This window comes from Nelumbo nucifera, chromosome 4, assembly GCF_055504915.1.
Source record: "Nelumbo nucifera cultivar China Antique chromosome 4, China Antique-T2T, whole genome shotgun sequence".
In the NCBI taxonomy this organism is placed as follows: domain Eukaryota; kingdom Viridiplantae; phylum Streptophyta; class Magnoliopsida; order Proteales; family Nelumbonaceae; genus Nelumbo; species Nelumbo nucifera.
In genome coordinates, this window is record NC_142652.1 from 30710541 (window position 1) to 30731275 (window position 20735).

At 41.6% G+C, this 20735-nt stretch overlaps 1 protein-coding gene across 1 annotated transcript in view; it reads left to right on the top strand.

Moving 5' to 3' along the window:
• Positions 1 to 18305, top strand: part of LOC104587771 (uncharacterized) — a 28035-nt gene extending 9730 nt beyond the window's left edge. The window contains exon 4 of the mRNA XM_010245492.3: positions 17505 to 18305. Coding sequence (XP_010243794.1) covers positions 17505 to 17914 — 410 coding nt within the window. The 3' untranslated portion in view covers positions 17915 to 18305. The remainder of the gene's footprint in view (positions 1 to 17504) is intronic.
• Positions 18306 to 20735: the final 2430 nt, after the last annotated feature.

Genomic DNA, 20735 nt, shown 5'->3' on the forward strand with positions numbered 1-20735 from the left:
GGCCCTTTCTAGGCCTGTTTCAGATCATACTCCAATTCGGCTAGTTTGTGGGGACAGGGAAAAGGTAAAGACTCCTTTCAAGTTTGAGAATTCTTGGTTTGAAGAAGATGGTTTTATCTCTATGCTGAAGTCAGTGTGGAGGGTACTAGTTCTTTTATCCTTGCGAAGAAATTGGGAGCAATTAAAGAAAAGGTCAAAAAATGGAAGGTAGAGAAAGGTTCTGATTTCGCATCTGAGAAAAATACTTACTTGAAAACTATTTCAGATATTGATAAGACAGAAGAGGGGGGTCCAATTTTGGAAGAGTTGAGAATGAGGAGAATCCAGGCCAAAACAAACTTTGACAAGGTGACTGTGAAAGAAGAAATTAAATGGAGACAAAGAGCCAAGGTAACCTGGCTAAGGCTAGGTGATAGAAACTCTCATTTCTTTCATAAAATGGCAAATGCCCGAGTGAGAGTTTCTTCAATCAGTAAACTGGAATGGGAGGATAGAGTAGGGGAATCAGTTGCTGAAATCAAATCCGTAGCTACCTCTTTCTATAAGAATCTCTATAAGGAAACCTGGGGCAAGAGACCTTTTCCTTCAGAGTTAGCCTTCAAGCAACTAAGTTCAGATCAAATCAGCTTCTTGAGAGACCTTTTTCAGAAGAAGAAATCAAGTCAGTAATCCGGAGTTTGGATGGGGACAAATCTCCCGGGCTGGATGGTTTGTCTAACTTATTTTACATCAAATGTTGGGAATTTATTTAGTCTGATTTGTTGAAGGTGTTCCCGGACTTCCATAAAAATGCATCTTTGCATAGAAGTCTTAACACCACCTTTATCTCTTTGATCCCTGTTAAAATAATGTTAAAATAATTTAGTTGCTGATGTTAGGGCCTGTTTGGCTAATTAAAGTGTTTTTTATTTCGTTTTTTCTTTCTGTTATGTCTGTTATTGCACTCAGGGGCACAAGGGTCTTTTCCCTTGTTATTTCTGCCGCCCTATATATATTAAAATAAAGGCTGGCGCCGCCAGCACTGTTACATTGCAAAACCCTTCTTTCTTCCCTCTCTTCTCTTCTCCTCTTCTCCTCTTCTCTTCTCTTCTCTTCCTCTTAATTCTGGCCGGCCATACTGTCAAGATGGTATCAGAGCGGGAATACTGATTAAAGAGAGCAGATCGAACAACCTTACTGAGGGAACAGATCGAACAGACTAGCAGAACCTGGGCGGAACAGAAATCTGATTCGGGACTGAAAAAACAGCTACAACTGGTACAGTTCTCCCTGTTTTTCTCTTCTTTACCCTCCTTGGTCATCTGCTTCGGGACTGAAAACCCTATGAGTCTGGGCAGCTGAATGTTGTCGAATCTGTGTACCCCCTGTTTTTTTTGGATCGTGTGATCCTGTTCATGTGTTAAGACAACTGTAGGTCAAAGATGACTTGTCTTCTCAATGGTTTGATTTGACTATAAGTAAGAAGGATCTCTCTTGCTGATTAGTGGCTGTTAGACATTCTGGAATTCTGGTAGATTGGGACTGTTAAAACTATGCAGGTCTAAAATCTGCCGAATATTACCTCTGTTTTGTCCGGAATTTGGTACTGTTTGTGCTCAACCTAGTTGTTAAACCCAAGTGTGTGGGTGTGAACTGAGTGGAGCATTGTTTTGTGGAGTAAGGAGGGGTCCTAAGTCTGGTGTTTGGGACTGATTTACTGTTTGACCATGTCGACTGAGAATTCTGCTACTTCCGAGATTTCAGGGAGCCACAATGGAGTGAGTGGGGGAATGGATATGAGCTTTCCCATGGCTGTTATTCCCTTTGATGGTCTGAATTACCTTGAGTGGTCTAGGGGAATAAAAATCTACATCACTGCTAGGGGGAAAATAGGATACATCAATGGGAGAGTGAAGGAGCCGAAGTATGGAAGTGCTGAGCATGATAGGTGGAACCAAGAGAACAGTATGGTGATGTCTTGGCTCTTGGTTTCAATGCTGCCACAAGTAAGGAAGACTTTTATGTGGGCTGAAACTGCTTGTGAGATATGGGAACAAGCGAAGTCCACCTATTCAGAGCAAAGACACTATGCCAAGATATATCAACTACAAGCTGAATCCTCTACTTGCAAGCAAGGGGAGAGGAGTCTCTCGATGTACTATTCTGATTTGACATCAATATGGGAAGAACTTGATCACTATCAGAATGTGAATTGGAAGTGTGATGAAGATGCAAAGGCCTATAAGTCATTTGTATCTCAGCAATGAGTGTTTGCCTTCCTCCTAGGGCTGAATCCGTCATATGAGTCCATCAGGGTGCAGATCTTGGGTAGTAAAGACTTGCCATCAGTTCAGGAGGTTTATGCCTTGGTGCAGTCAGAAGAAAGCAGAAGTGTGATGAATGGTGTAGAAGGGGAGTCAATTGCCCTAGCTGTCCGGTGAAACTCAGATACAAATGTCGGAGGTGTTTTTAAAAAGGGCGACACTCAGAAAAAATCAGATGATAAGAGCAAGCTTTGGTGCACTCACTGCCAGAAGACACGACACACGAAAGATACATGTTGGGATCTCCATGGAAAACCTAAATGGGCACAGGATTTGGGTAAGAAGTCAGCACCTGATCAGGGCAAGAAACCAGGTCAGCAGAATCAAAAAAGGTATAACTCAGCTAATATGGCATCGACAGAGACTAGTCCTTCGGTAACTCAGGAGAGACATCCCAGTTCTGACCCTAAGGAAGATATTATCAACTCCTTCCGTGAACATTTGGAATTGTATGGTAGGACTCTCCGCCAGATGGATTCTGGGCCTACTCCTACCTCGTTTGCGTCTACATCAGGTAATGCCACAGCCTTCCATGTGTCATCTCATACTACTGATTCTCCTTGGATTATTGACTCCGGAGCTTCAAATCACATGACTGGTAAGTCTAATTTGTTTCAGACCTATAACCTTCTCTCTGGGAGAGATAAGGTAAGACTGGCTGATGGTTCTTTTTCTACCATAGCTGGCCGAGGCACCATACCTCTCCCACTTGGCCTTACTCTTCCTAATGTACTGCATGTTCCGAAGTTACCTATTAATTTGCTGTCTATTAGTAGTATGACTCACTCCTTGAACTGCTCAGTCACTTTTTTTCCGTCTTCATGTGTGTTTTAGGATTTGACCTCGGGGAAGACGATTGGTAGAGGAAGCATGGTGGATGGTCTCTACGTGTTGGAGAATAATGCTGGTCTAGTGGCGACAGAGTCCACGAGTTCGTCAAGTGAGAGTCAAGCCTATTTATGGCATAGTCGTTTGGGTCATCTTTCTTTTGAGTCGTTAAAAGTTATGTTTCCAAAGTTGTTTGAGTCCTTGCCAGTGAGTCAGTTATAGTGTCAAACTTGTCAGTTGAGTAAGCATTGTAGAAGTTCTTTACCTTTACGAAATAAAAGATCTGAATTTCCATTTCATATTGTTTATTCTGATGTTTGGGGCCCTGTTACTCTACCTACTGCGGTTGGCTATAAGTACTTCGTTACCTTGATTGATGATTATTCTAGATACACTTGGGTTTACCCTATGCGATCTCGAGATGAAGTGCCACGAATTGTGAAAGATTTTCAACGCATGGTGTTCACTCAGTTCCAAACGGAAATCCATATCTTCCAGTCGGACAATGCAGAGGAATATTTCCATAGTGATCTCACGAAGTTTTTTGCTTCGAATGGGTGAATCTCTTGTGCCAGGACACCCCAACAAAATGGTGTGGCTGAACGGAAGAACCGTCACCTTCTTGAAGTTGCTCGTGGCTTGTTGATTCATATGAATGTGCCAAAACAGTTCTGGATGGATGCAGTCTTGTGCGCGACATATATCATCAATCGCATGCCCTCTCAACTACTAGAGTATAAGGCCCCACATCAGCTCTTGTTCCCTACAGCCCCGCTGTCCACCATTTCGATATGTGTTTTTGGGTGTCGTTGTTTTGTCCATAACCTGTCCCCAACTCGTGGTAAGCTTGATCCTCGGGCTATTCCTTGTGTTTTTCTTGGTTACCCTTTATCTCAAAAGGGGTATCGTTGCTATGATCTCATTGCTCGCAAGTACTATGTTTCCATTGATGTCTCATTCTTTGAGAATCAACCTTTTTTCTCGGTTTCTCCTCAGGGGGAGAGTAGGGTTGAGGAGAAACAGGTGACGACTCAAATTCAACTACCTCCTTTACCCGATCCTCTTCCATTCCGGGTTTTTCATCGTCGCCATAGCCAGCAGAGTTCAAGAGCTGTGGAGCCTGACACTATGCAACCAACATCATCGGATTCACCCGAGGCAGATCCGTCTCATCAGCCAGGTACACTTGCTCCCATTGATATATCTGCTCCTTTAAATGTTGATTCACCTGTCACCAATCATCTTAATATTCCTATTGCTAAGAGGAAGGGTGTTAAGTCTTGTACCACTAATCATCCTATCTCTAATTTTGTGTCCTATGAGCATGTTTCGCCGTCGTACCGTGCCTATCTCTCTTCTGTGGGTAGTGTCCCCGTTCCTAAGACTGTGGCAGAAGCTTTGTCAAAACCTGAATGGACAGATGCAATGTAGGAAGAAATTGATGCTTTACACAAAAATGGCACTTGGGAGTTGGTAGACCTTCCTGAAGGGAAGGAACCAGTGGGGTGCAAGTGGGTGTTCACAGTGAAATACAAGGCTGATGGAACTGTTGAAAGGTACATGGCTAGACTGGTAGCAAGAGGCTTCACACAGGTATATGGAGTGGACTATGCAGAGACTTTTGCTCCAGTAGCCAAGATGAACTCTATTAGGATTCTTCTTTCCTTGGCAGCAAATCTTGACTGGGATCTTCACCAATTGGACCTCAAAAATGCTTTCTTGAATGGTGACTTGGAAGAGGAAGTGTACATGACCCAACCCCCAGGGTTCTGTGCCAAAGGCAGTTAGAAAAAGGTGTGCAGGTTAAAAAAATCTCTATATGGGTTGAAACAATCACCTCGGGCTTGGTTCAGTAAGTTTCATTTAGCAGTTCAACAGATGGGGTTCAAATAATGCCAGTTAGATCATACTCTATTTGTGAAAAGAGGTGAAGGTAAAATTGCAACCCTTATTGTGTATGTGGATGACATAGTGATCACAGGAGATTGGGAGGCTGAAATCCGGAGATTGAAACAATTCTTAGCCACTAAATTTGAGGTGAAGGATGTAGGCCCCTTACGATACTTTCTTGGAGTTGAAGTTGCCCGCTCTCACAAGGGCATGTTTATTTCCCAATGGAAGTATGTACTAGATCTACTAGAAGATACAAGCAAGTTGGGGGTAAAACCATTTGATTCACCTATTGAACCTAATCACCATCTGGGAGACAGTCAGGGAGAGGTTTTGAAAGATGTAAAGATGTTCCAGAGAATCGTGGGGAGACTTTTGTATTTGTCTATGACCAGGCCTAATATTGCCTATGCAGTGGGTGTCCTTAGTCAATTCATGCACAACCCTAGGACAACTCACTTTGAGGCTGCAGAGAGGATCTTGAGATATCTCAAGAAGTTTCCTGGAGCTGGTTTGTTGTTCCAGAAACACAGTCACTTAAAAGTGGAAGTATATACTGATGCAGATTGGGCAGGAGTAGTCAATGACCGAAAGTCTACCAGTGGGTATTGTGCCTTTGTAGGAGGAAACCTTGTTACGTGGAGAAGCAAAAAACAAAGTGTGGTGGCTAGATCTAGTGCTGAAGCAGAGTATAGAGCGATGGCTCATGGGGTTGCGGAAATCATGTGAATAAGAAATCTGTTAGGTGAACTGGGTTTCGCAGTAAGCAATCCTATGTCACTCTACTGTGACAATAAAGCTGCCATCAATATTGCTGCTAATCCAGTTCTGCATGATAGGACGAAACACATTGAAGTGGACAAGCATTTTATTAGAGAGAAACTTGAAAATGGAGAAGTGTGTACACCATATGTCAGCTCAAAAGAACAACTTGCAGATATCTTCACCAAAGGTCTCCATCATGTGCGGCACAAAGATTTGTGTGACAAGTTGGGCATGATTGACATCTATGCTCCAACTTGAGGGGGAGTGTTAAAATAATGTTAAAATAATTTAGTTGCTGATGTTAGGGCTTGTTTGGCTAATTAAAGTGTTTTTTTATTTCGTTTTTTCTTTCTGTTATGTCTGTTATTGTACTCAGGGGCACAAGGGTCTTTTCCCTTGTTATTTCTGCTACCCTATATATATTAAAATAAAGGCTGGCGCCGCCAGCACTGTTACATTGCAAAACCCTTCTTTCTTCCCTCCTCTCTTCTCTTCTCTTCTTCTCCTCTTCCTCTTATATTTGGCCGACCATACTGTCAAGAATCCCAAAAAGTGGAAGGGGCTATAAATCTTAGGGATTTTAGGCCCACTAGCCTCTTGAATAGCTTCTACAAAATTCTTGCAAAAGTGCTGGCAATAAGGATGAAACAGGTGTTAAGTAGAGTAATTTCTAAAAATCAGTTTGCCTTTGTCCTGTGGAAACAAATGCTTGATTCAGTCCTTATTGCAAATGAGCTAATTGATTCAAGAATAAGGGAGGAATCTCCGAGGCTGGCAGTAAAGTTGGATATACAAAATGCGTATGACCATGTAAATTGGAGGTGTCTGGATCAAGTGCTTGAGAAAATGAACTTTGGTCAGAAATGGAGGAATTGGATCAAAGTATGTATGTCCTCTCCCAAATTCTCAGCGTTGATCAATAGTCAATCTAAGGGGTTTTTTGAAAGTTCGAGGGGTCTTAGACAGGGGGACCCCCTTTCCCCTCTGCTCTTTATTTGCATATCAGAGCTCCTGTCCCAATTTTCCCTTAAGATAGCAGCCAATGGCTTGTGGGAAGGTTTTGCTATTGCAGTTTGCTGATGATACTCTCTGTTTCCCTGATGCCTCAACCGACCAGTTGGAAGTATTACTCGGTATCCTTTGCTGGTTCAAAGTAGTCTTAGGTCTTAAAGTAAATCTTCATACAAGCAAAACCATTCCAGTGAGCCCCGTTCCAAATCTGGAATCCTATGCAAGATTGATGGCTTGTCAGGTGGACTATCTTCCGGGGAAGTACTAGGCCTTCCTTTAGGTGCTGAGTGTTATTCTTCTGCTATATGGGGTCCAGTCATTGAGAGAGTAGGAAAAAAATTGGCCTCCTGGAAGGCCAAATATTTGTCTATAGGAGGGAGAGTGACCCTTATCAAAAGTACACTTGCCAACCTCCCTACCTACTTCATGTCCCTATTTCCTATGCCATCTAAAATTGCAAAGAAACTTGAGAGGTTGTAGAGAAATTCTCTAGAGAGGATGGGAAGAAGAGAAGAAAATGCATCTTGTGAATTGAGACCAAGTATGTCTTCCTAAGGCAGAGGGAGGTTTGGGCCTAAGAAGGTTGAAGGTGGTAAATTCGGCTTTGTTGAGCAAATGGTGTTGGAGGTTTGCTGCAGAAAGGTCCGCTTGGTGGAGGTCCTTAATTGCCTCAAAATTTGGGGTGGATTGGGGAAATTGGAAGTCTCAGGATCCGTTACCAACATGGGGTTGTTCGGTTTGGAAAGGGATTCTTAAGTATCTTCCTGTGATGTATAAAGGTGTGAGTTGTAAGGTGGGAAATGGGGGCAGGCTGAAATTTTGGAAAGATCCCTGGTGTTTGGACAGACCCTTAGCTGAGGCTTTTCCCCTTCTTTTCCAATGTGCAGTTAACCAAGAAATATCAGTGGCGGAGTCCTATGTGGTTTCGAACAACACAGTGACTTGGAATCCTCAGTTTAGAAGAGATTTGTTCGATTGGGAAATTGATGGAGTGATGCAGCTATTGCAGATTTTACAGGAGCAGCCTATAGACATTTTTGGTGAAGATGAATAAAGTTGGTCCTGGAGTAGGGATGGATGTTTCTCAGTCAAATCTCTTACTATTAAACTTAGCAGTATAGGGGTTATTGAGTTCCCCTGCTAGCAAGTGTGGAAGTCTTGTGCTCCTTCGAAGTCTATCTTCCTTGTGTGGACAATGGTGCTGAACAAATGTCTCTCAAGAGTCAACCTGGATAGAAGGGGTATTCAGCTCCCTTCTCTGCTGTGTGGTTTATTGCACGAGTCCACAGACCATCTGTGTATCCATTGTCCTATCTCTTCGAGAGTCTGGTACCATTTTATAGGAGTTTTTGGTCTTTGTTGGGTCATGCCAAACTCAGTAAAAGATCTACTGCTTTGTGATATGACCCAGAAATTTGACACGCAGTTCACAGACTCACAGCAAAATCCAAACCACTAGTACATCAACAGGGAACTGATATTCATTCAGACGAAAAGAAGATCACTTACAGTAGGTCGGTTCTTCGAGAGACCGCCGGCTCTCCCAAGCACTCTCAGAATTTTGTACTCAACAAAAGTCTGTCTCCTCCATCCCCCAAAGCCCCTTCTTATACACATCTTACAGCATAACTGCCTTCCATAATAAAAGCCCAGCTGGCCAACTTATAAATGCCCCACACTCTTCTTATTCCCAACTGACAAGCTATAAATGCTACTCTTCTTATTCCCAACTGACAAGCTATAAATGCTACAAAACTCTCCTTATTCCCTCCAACCATAAGTTCCCCCATGTTCAATTATTTCCCCCCTTGGCCGAAAGCTGACCTTTCCCCTTCTTGGCATACGTAAAATTAATTGGGGGCCTATCATTACCCGCCGCCCAAAGTCTAACCTTGTCCTCAAGGTTGAAATGAGGAAATTGGTCGCGAAGTAAGTCAAAAGGCTCCTATGAATCTTCAAAATCAGGCAGGTCCTGCCAATGGATAAGCACTTCCGAACCAGTAACTCCAGGCATAGTGGATGGACGCACCCCTCGAACGGCCGCAGGTTCCACCAACATTTCCATATCAGCTGACAGAGTGGAAGGAATCACAGGAGAAGAGACATGATTGCCAATTGCCTTCTTGAGTTGCGAGACATGAAAAACATGATGAATCCTTGCTTTTGGAAGAAGTTGAAGTTTATAAGCGACAACGCCAATTCGAGGGGCAAGCTTTTCATTGGCTCGGCGAGCTAGAGACTACTGGCGATAAGGTCGCACTCGCACATATACCGAATCTCCAACCTCAAAATTAACATCACGGTGGCTCACATCAGCCGAGTCTTTCATATTTTGTTGTGCACGGTGTAGATGAGCACGCAGCTCCCTAAGTATAGCATCTCGCCGAAGGAGAACAACTTCAACATCAGCATTAGCCGTAGAGCCAATGCTAGGCTGAGCAAAGATACATTTCTTTGAGTTGGCAAAGAGACAGTGGGCGCGCAATACAGAGAAGACCTGTCGAAGGTGATCCAAATGGGCAACTTCGGAAGCACTGTAAACCAGAATATCATCAAAAAATACCAGCATAAAGCGACAAAGGAAATCATGGAATGTCGTATTCATTAATGATTAGAAGGTCGAGGGCGCATTGGTGAGACCGAAGGGCATGACAAGGAATCCGTAATGGCCCTCGTGGTGCGAAATGCAGTCTTGGGAATGTCCTCACTACGGACCCGAATCTGGTGGTAGCTCGATTTAAGGTCAATTTTGCTGAAAATAGAAGCACCATAGAGCTCATCGAGAAGTTCTTCGATAACCGGAATGGGGAATTTATCCGGAACCATAGCACGGTTAAGGGCTCTGTAATCCACACAAAACCGCCAACTTCCGTCTTTCTTCTTGACTAAAAGGACCGAGCTCGAGTAGGGGCTAGTACTTGGCTGAATAATACCCGCAGCCAACATCTCAGAGACAAGGCGTTCAATTTCATCTTTCTGGAATTGAGGATATCTGTAAGGACGAACAGAGATAGGAGAAGTGCCCTCCTGCAAGACAATAGCATGTTCCGTAGCCCGTGTAGGGGGTAAGCCCGTAGGCATGTCAAAAACATCTTTGAACTCATCTAGTAAAGCGTAGATTGGCGGGGATGTAGGCAAGATAGAGTTCAACGGAGAATCCATTATCTGCAATTGTTTTAATTCTAACAAAACCCTTGTCCCTCATGTTGTAAGTTACGCATCATATCATGCAAAGATACCTGAGAGGAACAGAGAGAAGGGTCGCCCTGCAACTTTACCCGAACACCTCCCAAATTGAGCTTCATAGACATGTTGCCCCAATTCATCACCAAGTCCCCGAGGGATTTTAACCAAGGAAAACCAAGAATTACATCCGTAGAACCCAACTTTAAGGGAAAGAAATCAGCAACGACATCCAATTCGGGTAAGTTGAGGCAAACCTGACGGCAGACTCCGGAAGTTCTCACCTCATCACCATTTCCCATTTGAACTCCAAATTCGTGTGTAGGGGTGCGGGGTAATTTCAATTCTTCCACCAAAGTTTCGGAGATAAAGTTGTGGGATGCACCCGAGTCTACCAATATGACCACCTCACGTGACAAAATGCGTCCACGCACTTTAAGGGAATTTGCCACACACAACCCAACAAGAGACGAAACATAAAGTGCAGCTGATTCTGGAGCCGGAGCAATTTCAGTGTCCCCGGAAGTGCAGTCCCAATTAGACGCATCAGAAGCAATTTCCTCCACATCATCTTGAACCCATAAAACCTGAAGTGATTTTTGAGCACAACGATGTCCCGGGCTGTATTTCTCATCGCAACGGAAGCATAGACCCTTCGCACGTTTCTACTACATCTCTTTGTCAGTCATCTTTTTGAAAGCAGGAGGTGGGGCCTTAATAATAGGGGCTGATGAAGGAGGAGGGATTGCGGCTCGTGCAGGTCGTGTGACAGCAGAAGTAGTCACTTGCGAAACCCGTGAGTTAAAGTGGGTTCCAGGGAGGGACGTTGCGGGCCCACGAGGAAATGAACTTGATTGATAGGCCCATAAGGCCTGATTCTTTTCCTCAATTTTCTGGGCTGCAACCATTTTTCTAATCAGCCCAACGGGTTCCATCTGTCGGAGTTTGGCCTGGATATTTGGGCGCAACCCATTCACAAAGGCTGCTTCAAGGACTGATTCTGGTAGGTCACGTAAGGGGGCAGAAAGCACCTTGAAATGGCGACGATATTCCTTGACAGTAGTGGATTGACGTAATGATAGAAACTGCTTCTGCAAGTTTCCCTCCTGAGTTGATCGGAAACGTTCAAGGAGGAGTTCCTTGAATTCTGCCCAACTACGAAAAGGTCGCCTACCATCCTCCCAATAATACCAAGCCAGTGCATCACCCTCTAAACAGACCACTACCGCCCGCAGATGTTCCACCGGAAGCAAGCCGTTAATCTCAAAATAGCGCTCTGCGCGAAAAAGCCAGCCGTCCGGATTTTCCCCATAAAAAATGGGCAACTCCAACTTCTGAGGAAGTGGATCAGAAGTATGCTCCGGCACTGACATTGAAGAAGACGTTGGGAAAGCTGCACTCTTCCCATTGTCAGCCGCACGACTCGATGTGACTAAAGGAGGAGCAATGTCAGTTGCAGACAAAGGAGCTGAATAGGCCTGTTGCTGAAGCAACAAATCAAATCGTCTCACCAGATCTTGAACACCTCCTTCCAGAGATTGTATTGAGTTCTCTAGGGACGAGATCTTCGAAAGTCCAGCAGCTACCTTATCTGGATCGAGTCGCTGAAACTCATTGCGTAAGCCATCCATCTCCAAACGAAATCTAGAATGCAGAGAAGACAGGCGTTCTTCGAAACCCTCCACCTGCGATGCCACTTCCTTAGCTGTCACCATGGCCGAGGAAAGACGTGCTCTGATACCACTGATATGACTCAGAAATTTGACATGCAGTTCACAGACTCACAGCAGAATCCAAACCACTAGTACATCAACAGGGAACTGATATTCATTCAGACGAAAAGAAGATCACTTACAGTAGGTCGGTTCTTCGAGAGACCGCCGGCTCTCCCAAGCACTCTCAGAATTTTGTACTCAACAAAAGTCTGTCTCCTCCATCCCCCAAAGCCCCTTCTTATACACATCTTACAGCATAACTGCCTTCCATAATAAATGCCCAGCTGGCCAACTTATAAATGCCCCACACTCTTCTTATTCCTAACTGACAAGCTATAAATTCTACTCTTCTTATTCCCAACTGACAAGCTATAAATGCTACTCTTCTTATTCCCTCCAGCCATAAGTTCCCCCATGTTCAATTATTTCCCCCCTTGGACGAAAGCTGACCTTTCCCCTTCCTGGCATACGTAAAATTAATTGGGGGCCTATCACTTTGCTGGAAATCTCAAGGTCTGAAGAAAAAAGGAAAATTAATTTGGAGAACCATTCCTGCGGCTGTGATGTGGGTAATTTGGTCAGAGGGGAACAGAAGAGTTTTCAGCAACAAATCAAAGAGCACTGAGGAGATTGTGCAGCAAGCTGATTTCTTGGGTGTCTGTAGGCCCTGACTTTAAAAATTTGAATGTTCCTGAGTTGTTTAGATCTGAATCCATTTGGGATCTGTAACTTGTCCTGTGTACTGAGTAGCCACTTGTGGTTAGCTCTCCTGTTGTAATGAGTCCTTTCTGAATTAATAAATTTCTTACTTTACCTCTCAAAAAAAAAGAATACTATATATATATATTGCTTCTACAATATGTGAAGTTGTAAGTTCTAGCAAATCATTAATAAAAAATCTGTATATGTTAGAAGTTAAGTTGAACTTTACAAGGTCCCTTTTCTCAAACAAGAAAAAAGAAAAAAAAAAAAAAACTTGGCTTCAAAAACTTCATGTAAAAGCATTACATGCATGCATATCTACATGCAAAAATTCCGAAAGAGTTGTATTCTTGTGCCCCATGTACATATACATATTGATACCCATATCTTGGTATTTAGAAAATAACCCAAAAACATAAATCCAGTCATAGATTCATTATCGCCTGTAAATTAGGTATGAATCACTCAATTGATCTCCATGTTGTGCAATCTTGATTTTGTTGGATAGTTAACTGGATAACGTATCTAGTTACACCAAAATCATATCAAATAGGCAAGTTTTAACCCTTTAAATTTAAGACACAAGTATTGATGGGTATGAGATGGTTTTCTCTCCAATTTTGAACTGAGGCCTAAATAAATCACAAATGATATAGAATATATTCTCTTTTGCATCCATCTTTTTTTGTGTGCCCCACTAAAAGAGGGAGAAGTATGTGGAAATGTATTAAAGCAGCCTGCCCTTTGGACAATTTGGGAAGAAAGGAATGCAAGAATTTTTCAAGAAAAAGAAAGAAGCCTCTTTATTGTCAAGGACTGCATTTTGACAAGAACAATACATTGATTGAGAACTATCTTCCTACCTTTTTCCTTCGATGACCTTTGGAGGAGTTGGTCAGCTATGGCAGTTAGTTCTTCTAGGAAAGATACGGTCAATGCAGAATGGGTTCCTCCTCGTAAAAAAAGTGTAAAGTTGATGACAAGGGCAACCTCATGGTTGGAATCTTCACACTTGATGGCGGACTACTCCTTTGATGATTTAAGGAGAAATTGGGCAGCAGTGGCTTCTACAGTCTCCACAAAGAACAAACCACAAGTAGAATGGAAACCCCCACCAGAAGGAATGGTAAAACTGAATTTTGATGGTAGCTGCCAAGGTAACCCAGGGCCATCCGGAATAGGAGGGACTCCGAGAGATAAAGACAACAACATGATGTCTTTATTTTCAGGACCAGCAGGTGCTGGTGATTCTGTAAGGGCCGAGATACTAGCAGTGGTACAAGGTATACAGCTGGCCAATCAACTTGGAGTGGACAATTTGGTAGTTGAAGGGGATTCCAAGGTAGTAGTGGGCTGGCTGACAAATCGAGAAACAGCTTGTTGGGGTTACAGGGATCTGTTAAAGAAAGTTAAATGGCTGACAAGGAATATGACAGTCAGGATTCAGTGGGTTAGCAGATCAGCAAATCAAGGGGTATCAAGGGGAGATCTGTTTCGGGCTACCTTGTAATTGTGTTTCAGGCTTGTGTGTTTTAGTGCTTATAGTTCAGACCTTGGGGGAGGTAACACCTTGTGCCTCCTCCTAGGCTGACTGTACTCTCTTTATTTGATTTAATGAAGTCACTCTTATTTATCAAAAAAAAAAAAAGAAAGTGTAAAGTTGAATTTTGATGGGAGCAATCAGGGTAACCTAGGACCCTCTGGAATAGGAGGGGTCTTGAGAGATCATCTTAGCTTTCTTCTCTGGTCCATTGGGTTTGGGAGACTCTAATAGGGCTGAAATATTAGTGGCCCTACAAGTATTTAAATTGCAAATCAGCTTGGTGTAGAAAATCTAATAATTAAAGGAGACTCTAAAGTTGTTGTGGGGTGTCTGGCAGATTCGGACTCAGTGGTTTGGTGCTACAGGAATCTCTTAAAGAAAGCTAAGTGGTTAATAAGAAACATGACTATTAGCTTACACTGGGTGGGAAGGTTGGGGAATGCTTTGGCTGATTGTCTTGCCAAACCAAGTGGTTAATAGGGAAAATTTGCTTTGTAATATGTTCTCTCCTTGGGATGCCTGTAATAGTTTTCATTATCTTGTTAATAAAATAATACTAAAATTATAAAAAAAAAATGATAGATGGAAAATGGACTTTCTTCTCTTTCTAATCCTTTTTGAACCCCCTCAACCCACCCTGCGGCATATGTGAAAAAAAAATGAAATCCTCCTTTCCTCCTCTTGAGGAGGTTTAAGCCTCCTTGTGCTCGGGAAACTTATGCCTCTTGCGTTCTGAATTACTCCTTACACCTCTAGGCAAGATTCAAAGTATCAATACATATCGACTGATACGTATCATATTGGTGAGTCGCTGATACGCAAAATAAGGGGAGTTTCGAGGTAAGACCTGTTTCAAGGGGTAATCAAGCCTTTAACTGACCCCCTCCCCTCCCCAAACATGCTTGAAAAAAACTAAAAAAATAAAAGCGTGTTGATACAAAATCCGATACGCCAAATTGGGCGTATCGGAATGTATCGATACTTTGAACCTTGTCTCTAGGTAGTGGATCACCTCATGTCATGTCTCCACATTTTAAAACATTGGTTAATGCCACCCCTTAAGGTGTTTGTTTTGAATTTTTTGCATTAATTTACAATATTACCATTTGTCATGGGCCCATGGTCATGGTTTTCTATCATTTGCTAGGGGTGGATTCGAGCCAAGCCAAGCCGAATATCTGGTTATTTGAGCTTGGCTAGACAGAAAAGTATAGGTTCAAGTTCAGTCTCGAGCTCATTTACAGCTAGAGACATGAGATCGAATTTGGTTTGAATCAAAAGCTTGTATGTTCAAGCTCAATAGTGTGCCAAGATTCATATAAAAATAACAAAAATTATACATGTAAAAAATTGTTTATCATTATATATTTAAAAATATTATATATAATATAAGCTTGATTAGCAAATGAGCTTACATATTGGGCTTGAGCTCTACTTGAAGTTCGATTTAAACTAAGCCGAGTTGAACTTTTCATGAACTGAGCTCAAATAGCTTGTGAAATGCTTGGTTTGTGTTCACCTCTACATCTGCCTCAGACTCATGAGGGTTTAAGTTCATAATACTATGGTAATGACTAAGAAAGAAGAGGAAAGCTAGCAAAAGCCATTGTTTGAATTACCCAATAGGCCAATATCAATCTTCCAGTGGTGGTATATGGTATTATGTCAACATGTGATTTGGTAATTAGCAAATGCTACAGATGTTATATAACCGTCTAATGGCAACCATAACATTATGCAAATTGTGCAAAGGGACAAGCAATTGTTTCTAGCCTTGTACCTTGAGAATGCATATTGTATTTGCTGTTGATGGGCATTGAGGAATCCAAATAGTTTGTTTTGTAGTTCAAAGCTATGACTTCCCCATGGTGTAGCTATCTAAGTTAAAGGTTCTTGTAGATAGCTGTGTAAGAAAACTCATGATTTGTATTATTTCTTAGACATACCATCTCGTGTAGACAAAATAAAATTGTTATCACCATTTGTTTCCAACTTCCAAGGTATTCCAATTATTAAAAAATAAATTATCTGAGTTAGTTGCCTTGTCTACCTTCATGGACGATCCTTGAGTGCTCTTGTGGTGACATAACCATTACAAATTGTAAGCAGGCATTGTAAGATACATATTGCCTGGCTCTTGACAAAATGCTTTTGTCTTCACAGGCATTAACACAATCACAGCAATTGACTCAACTAGATTACTTTTTCTTTTAAATGAGTAAGCATTTTATTAATCAGAAAATAAGAGTTACAGGCAACCCAAGGAGAGGCACAAGATGTGGCCTTTCCTTTAAGCTTGATCACATAATTACAAAATCAGATGAACATAATTACAAGGTAGCCCAAAATAAAGAATCCCGAGAGACCCCCTGTTTAGCAAGTGAGTCAGCCATCAAGTTTGCTGATCTGCCTTACCCACTGGACTCTTAACTGTCATATTTCTTGTTAGCCATTGAAAATAAAGACTCAACTAGACAACTTTTTGTAATGAATTGGAATGCATTGGAAACAATACAAGTTGAAAAATGTAAGGATGCTTTGTAAGATGCATGCTGTACAAACTATAATGACTGAAGACGCCATTCAGGTAAACAATTAAAAAAAACGATGCACTTATTTATTTGCTGAAATCTAAGGGGATTTCATACTCCAAAGAAAAATGTGAAAAAATCATCTGATTATCATGCCCCACACATTTGGAAGCAAGTTAATCATCTTTGAACCACTTGAGGGAAAAGGAGCAAGCTAACTTCCAGATATTTTCTGGCCATTGGTACAAGGGCCTGTCTGGAAGCGCTTAAGCTTCTTTGAGCAGCTTTCACTGAGCTGCTTTGAAGAAGCTACTAAAACCAGCTTCACTGAAAAGTCTATCTCTTGGCTGAATGAAAGCATATTTGGGCATTCCAAGTTTTTCACCAAACATAGCTTCTAGGCTTTCTGTGTGGGGCCCACCTTGCAAAGCCAGAAGCTGCTGCATGAAGCCCTCCCAAATGAGCACCAAGTCAGTATTTAACTTTTCTCCCTAAGCACTTTTTTTTCTAGTCATTGGCACTGAATAGAATGGAATGGCGAAACAGGACTAATGTATCTGATCCCATTCCCATATAGTTGGGACAAGGTTTAGATGATGATGATGATGGTGACAACAAACTGAGTCTCTCAGAACTTTTCAATCGGATATTCAAACCTTGAGTTCAACTAAGATATAGCTGAGGATTTGTTTGATAGACTTCCACATCCTTGAATTCATGGAACAAGCTATGACCTCTAAATTACCACCACCAGTACAAGACACTTATCCTACTGGATGGGTAAATAACCATGTTTGGATCAGAATTAGGTAGTATGTAAAGCTGTTTTGTTCTTTTAATATTTCAGTTCTTAACCATAACTTATTTTCTTGATATAAGCATCTGTTATCCACTACAATTTCTTTCCCCGGGTATTCTTCTTTTTCTCAGATGGAATCTACAATTAATGATTTCTTTCCCTCAAGGCCTCTGTTGGAACTGCCTTATTTTTTAGTTTTATACTTTTATCTAAAGATGTTAATATATATACCAGGTACAAGACCTACTGGAAGGACAGTGGCTGATTATCCAACTGCTGCACCAAATCCACCGAGTGAGTCACCAGACCTGGAGGAGCACCTGGATATTGTCATTGATGATGAGGATGATGGGAGAACATCTAACAAGGGGAATGCTGCTGAACAAATGATCAATACTGTGCTTGGTATCAACCAGAATGACACGGATGATGAGATCGCTGATGTAGATGTCAGTGATGATGAGGCAGAAAAGGGCCCTAATGCCGCAGAGGCCTTGAGGGCTCAGGTGAATGCTGAAGAAAGAGATGAGCAGACTTCAAGTTCAAGTGGGAGCAGTGAGAGCAGCAGTGAGAGTGGAAGTGGGAGTGGGAGCAGTAGTAGTGACAGTGAAGCGAGTGATGAAGATTCAGTCAATTCTATCTGAAATATCAAAGTAAGGTGGGGTTAACTTTTATTTAAACACCCCAAATAACAGGTCTAAAGATACAACAAAAACAAAAATGTGCTCTGCAATCGCTCAAAAGGAAAAAATAGAAAAAACAAGTAAAGTGTTCCTCTATGTTAGGGAGCATATTTGGATCATGCAGGAATATTTGTGTAGGGTGCTTTAGTGATTTTTCCTTTCAGGAGTTCTTGGACAGATGATGCATCCACTGTGGTTAGGTTTATTTACTTCATGTAAAAGCTATGTTAGTTGTGTAAAATCGCATTCTTTTCATTAGTCTGCAAGACGAATGTGGGAATTCATTCAAGTTGGGGGTGGGGGAGGGGGAGAGTATATAGAAATTGAGTTGTGGCTTCTTTTTAGCTGAAAAGTATTGTTAATGAACTAAGCATTCTACCTTTCATCAACATTCATCATGAGAATCATCATCAGCGCAAAGATTGCATAAAACATGTAGAACAGTAGAAGAGGGGACATTTTTGCCTACCAAAAAAAAGTACCGAGGCCCTTTTGGAAGACCAAGTTGCAAATTTTTGGCAGAAGGGTTGAGATCCCTCAAGAAAAATGCTGGACGTCCAGCATCCTTGCCCCGTTGTCCCCCTTGGGCCTTAAACCTAATCATTTAAATTTTAAGAGTTCACATCTGCGCCCCACAACACATCTTCACCTTGGGGAACATCTCCCGATAACAAGTACGGGAGATGTTCTCAATACAAGGTGGGAGTGTGCTGTGGGGCATTGTGGGGCGCAGATGTGAATCCAAATTTTAAAGGACAGCTGCCATTGACTGTGGCCAGGACGAGCAGAAACCATGTGCGCATAAGATACCAAGATGGCCCATCCTCTGTATTAGCCTTTAATTTCTTCCAATTCAGGGTCTATACCCTAAACCAGCACCGACCAAGTGGTCAATACTCAATTGACCATACATCTTACCTCTGCACATTCTAGTCAATCCAGGCTGTACAATTTATTCATCAATTTTGTCGCATAGAGCTATACGTTAATTATTATCTTAGCCCTGTCGCCACCCCCCTCTCGGCCTCTCCCATGTGGATGTGCAAAATTGCAAATACCTAAATGCCTTGTCGTAGCTTTTGGCTTCTTTCTATCATATTTCCCAATTATTTCCATTCCATAGATACATCATCTAGCAACTATTGCACTTGTGGAGTCATGCACAGTATCAGAATTTCTAGATGAATGCATTTCTTTCAAAAAGAAATCGAAATTGTAATCCATATGATGGCAGCTGTTAAAGTTGGACGATGACTGCATTCTGTTGTACAAACAGCGATTAATCATGCAACCCTCTTATTCCTGCTTGTCCTGGGCAAGAGACCGAACCGTTGTGGATATAACATCACCAGATTGATCATTAATGTCATTGCCCAACAAACAGAAGAAAGATGTCAAGCAAAGGCCAAATCATAGTTTCTCATATTTTTGGTTCAGAGTTTAAAAATTGCCCATCATTTAGCCCTTTACAAATTGAGTTGCCAGGACCAGGGAGTTCTTAGTTCTACAGAATCCAGACTAACCGGAGTAGCTATTGCAGCAACCGAAACGCTCATTGTATTCAGAAGAAATCATGGGGTCGGGTCTAGATATGCTTCTGAAGCAGCAAAGACACTATTTGAACCATTTTGGTTGGTGATCGATTAGTGCACAAAAACTTATAATCACGCTCCAATTATATAACGACTAATCACCCTTTCATGGAGGCAAATGCCATATCGCCAAGGTTCTCTTTGAAATTTACAGTGGAAGTCCTTTTTTGCTGAAGCTTATATTCTTAGAGTCCATAGGATTGGAATTCGAATTCGAATCAGAATTGTCTATTCCCAATCCAATGCCTATTTGGTTGTAATCGTAGTAATTCCAATCATTGTCGTTTGATTTATTTGGAGTTGGATCGAAATCAATAAAAATATTTCAATTTTATATTATTATTATTGTTATTATCATTATTATTTAATTATTAATATATTATAATTTTATAGTTGTATCTTATTATTACTTTAATAATATTTTATTATTTCATTAATATTTGGGTTGGGGAATTTTTTGTCAAGAGTTCTTTACTTCTTAAAAGGAGCTTGGAATCGCCATTCCATTCTGTGAAGAATCCCATTCCGACCAAATAAATTGTTGGTGTGGTTCCGATTCCAGTCACCTATTCTAGGGAACTAAATAAACCCTTATACCCTGCTTCTGCCTCTTGGAGCCAAGGTTGTTTGGCTTTGGTAACAGGAGTCATGTTTTGGCCAGTATGCTATCTTAAAAAGAATAATTCTTGGCTCTGATATGAAAATTTGTTATGGAACAAAGGTGGGTAAGTATCTATTAATATTAACATAGCAAATTGTAAAGGGTTTCTTCCCAGATTTTGCTTGTTAACCAGCAGGCAGCAGCTATATATGTGCATGCACTATAAACATATATCAGCCATCTTTAGGGAAAGACGAACAGCCAGAATGCTATATTCTTCCATTAATTTTGATATTTTTCCCTAATTTTAACATCTATATCAGTAATACGGATTTTCTTCATGGCAAGTCAGCAGTGATCAGTTCTGAGAGACAAGACTAAGGGTGTCAATGGACTGGTTTTGGATTGGATCCCATCCAATCTAAAATCAATTTGGACAGATTGGACGGAGCAACAAGACATATTGGGTTGGACCAATTTGATTCAAAATATTTATTAGATTGGATTGGATCTGGTCCATCCGTAATAAATTTATATTGGATTAAGCCAATATCTACTCCATTCATATAATATAAGAATATATGTGTCA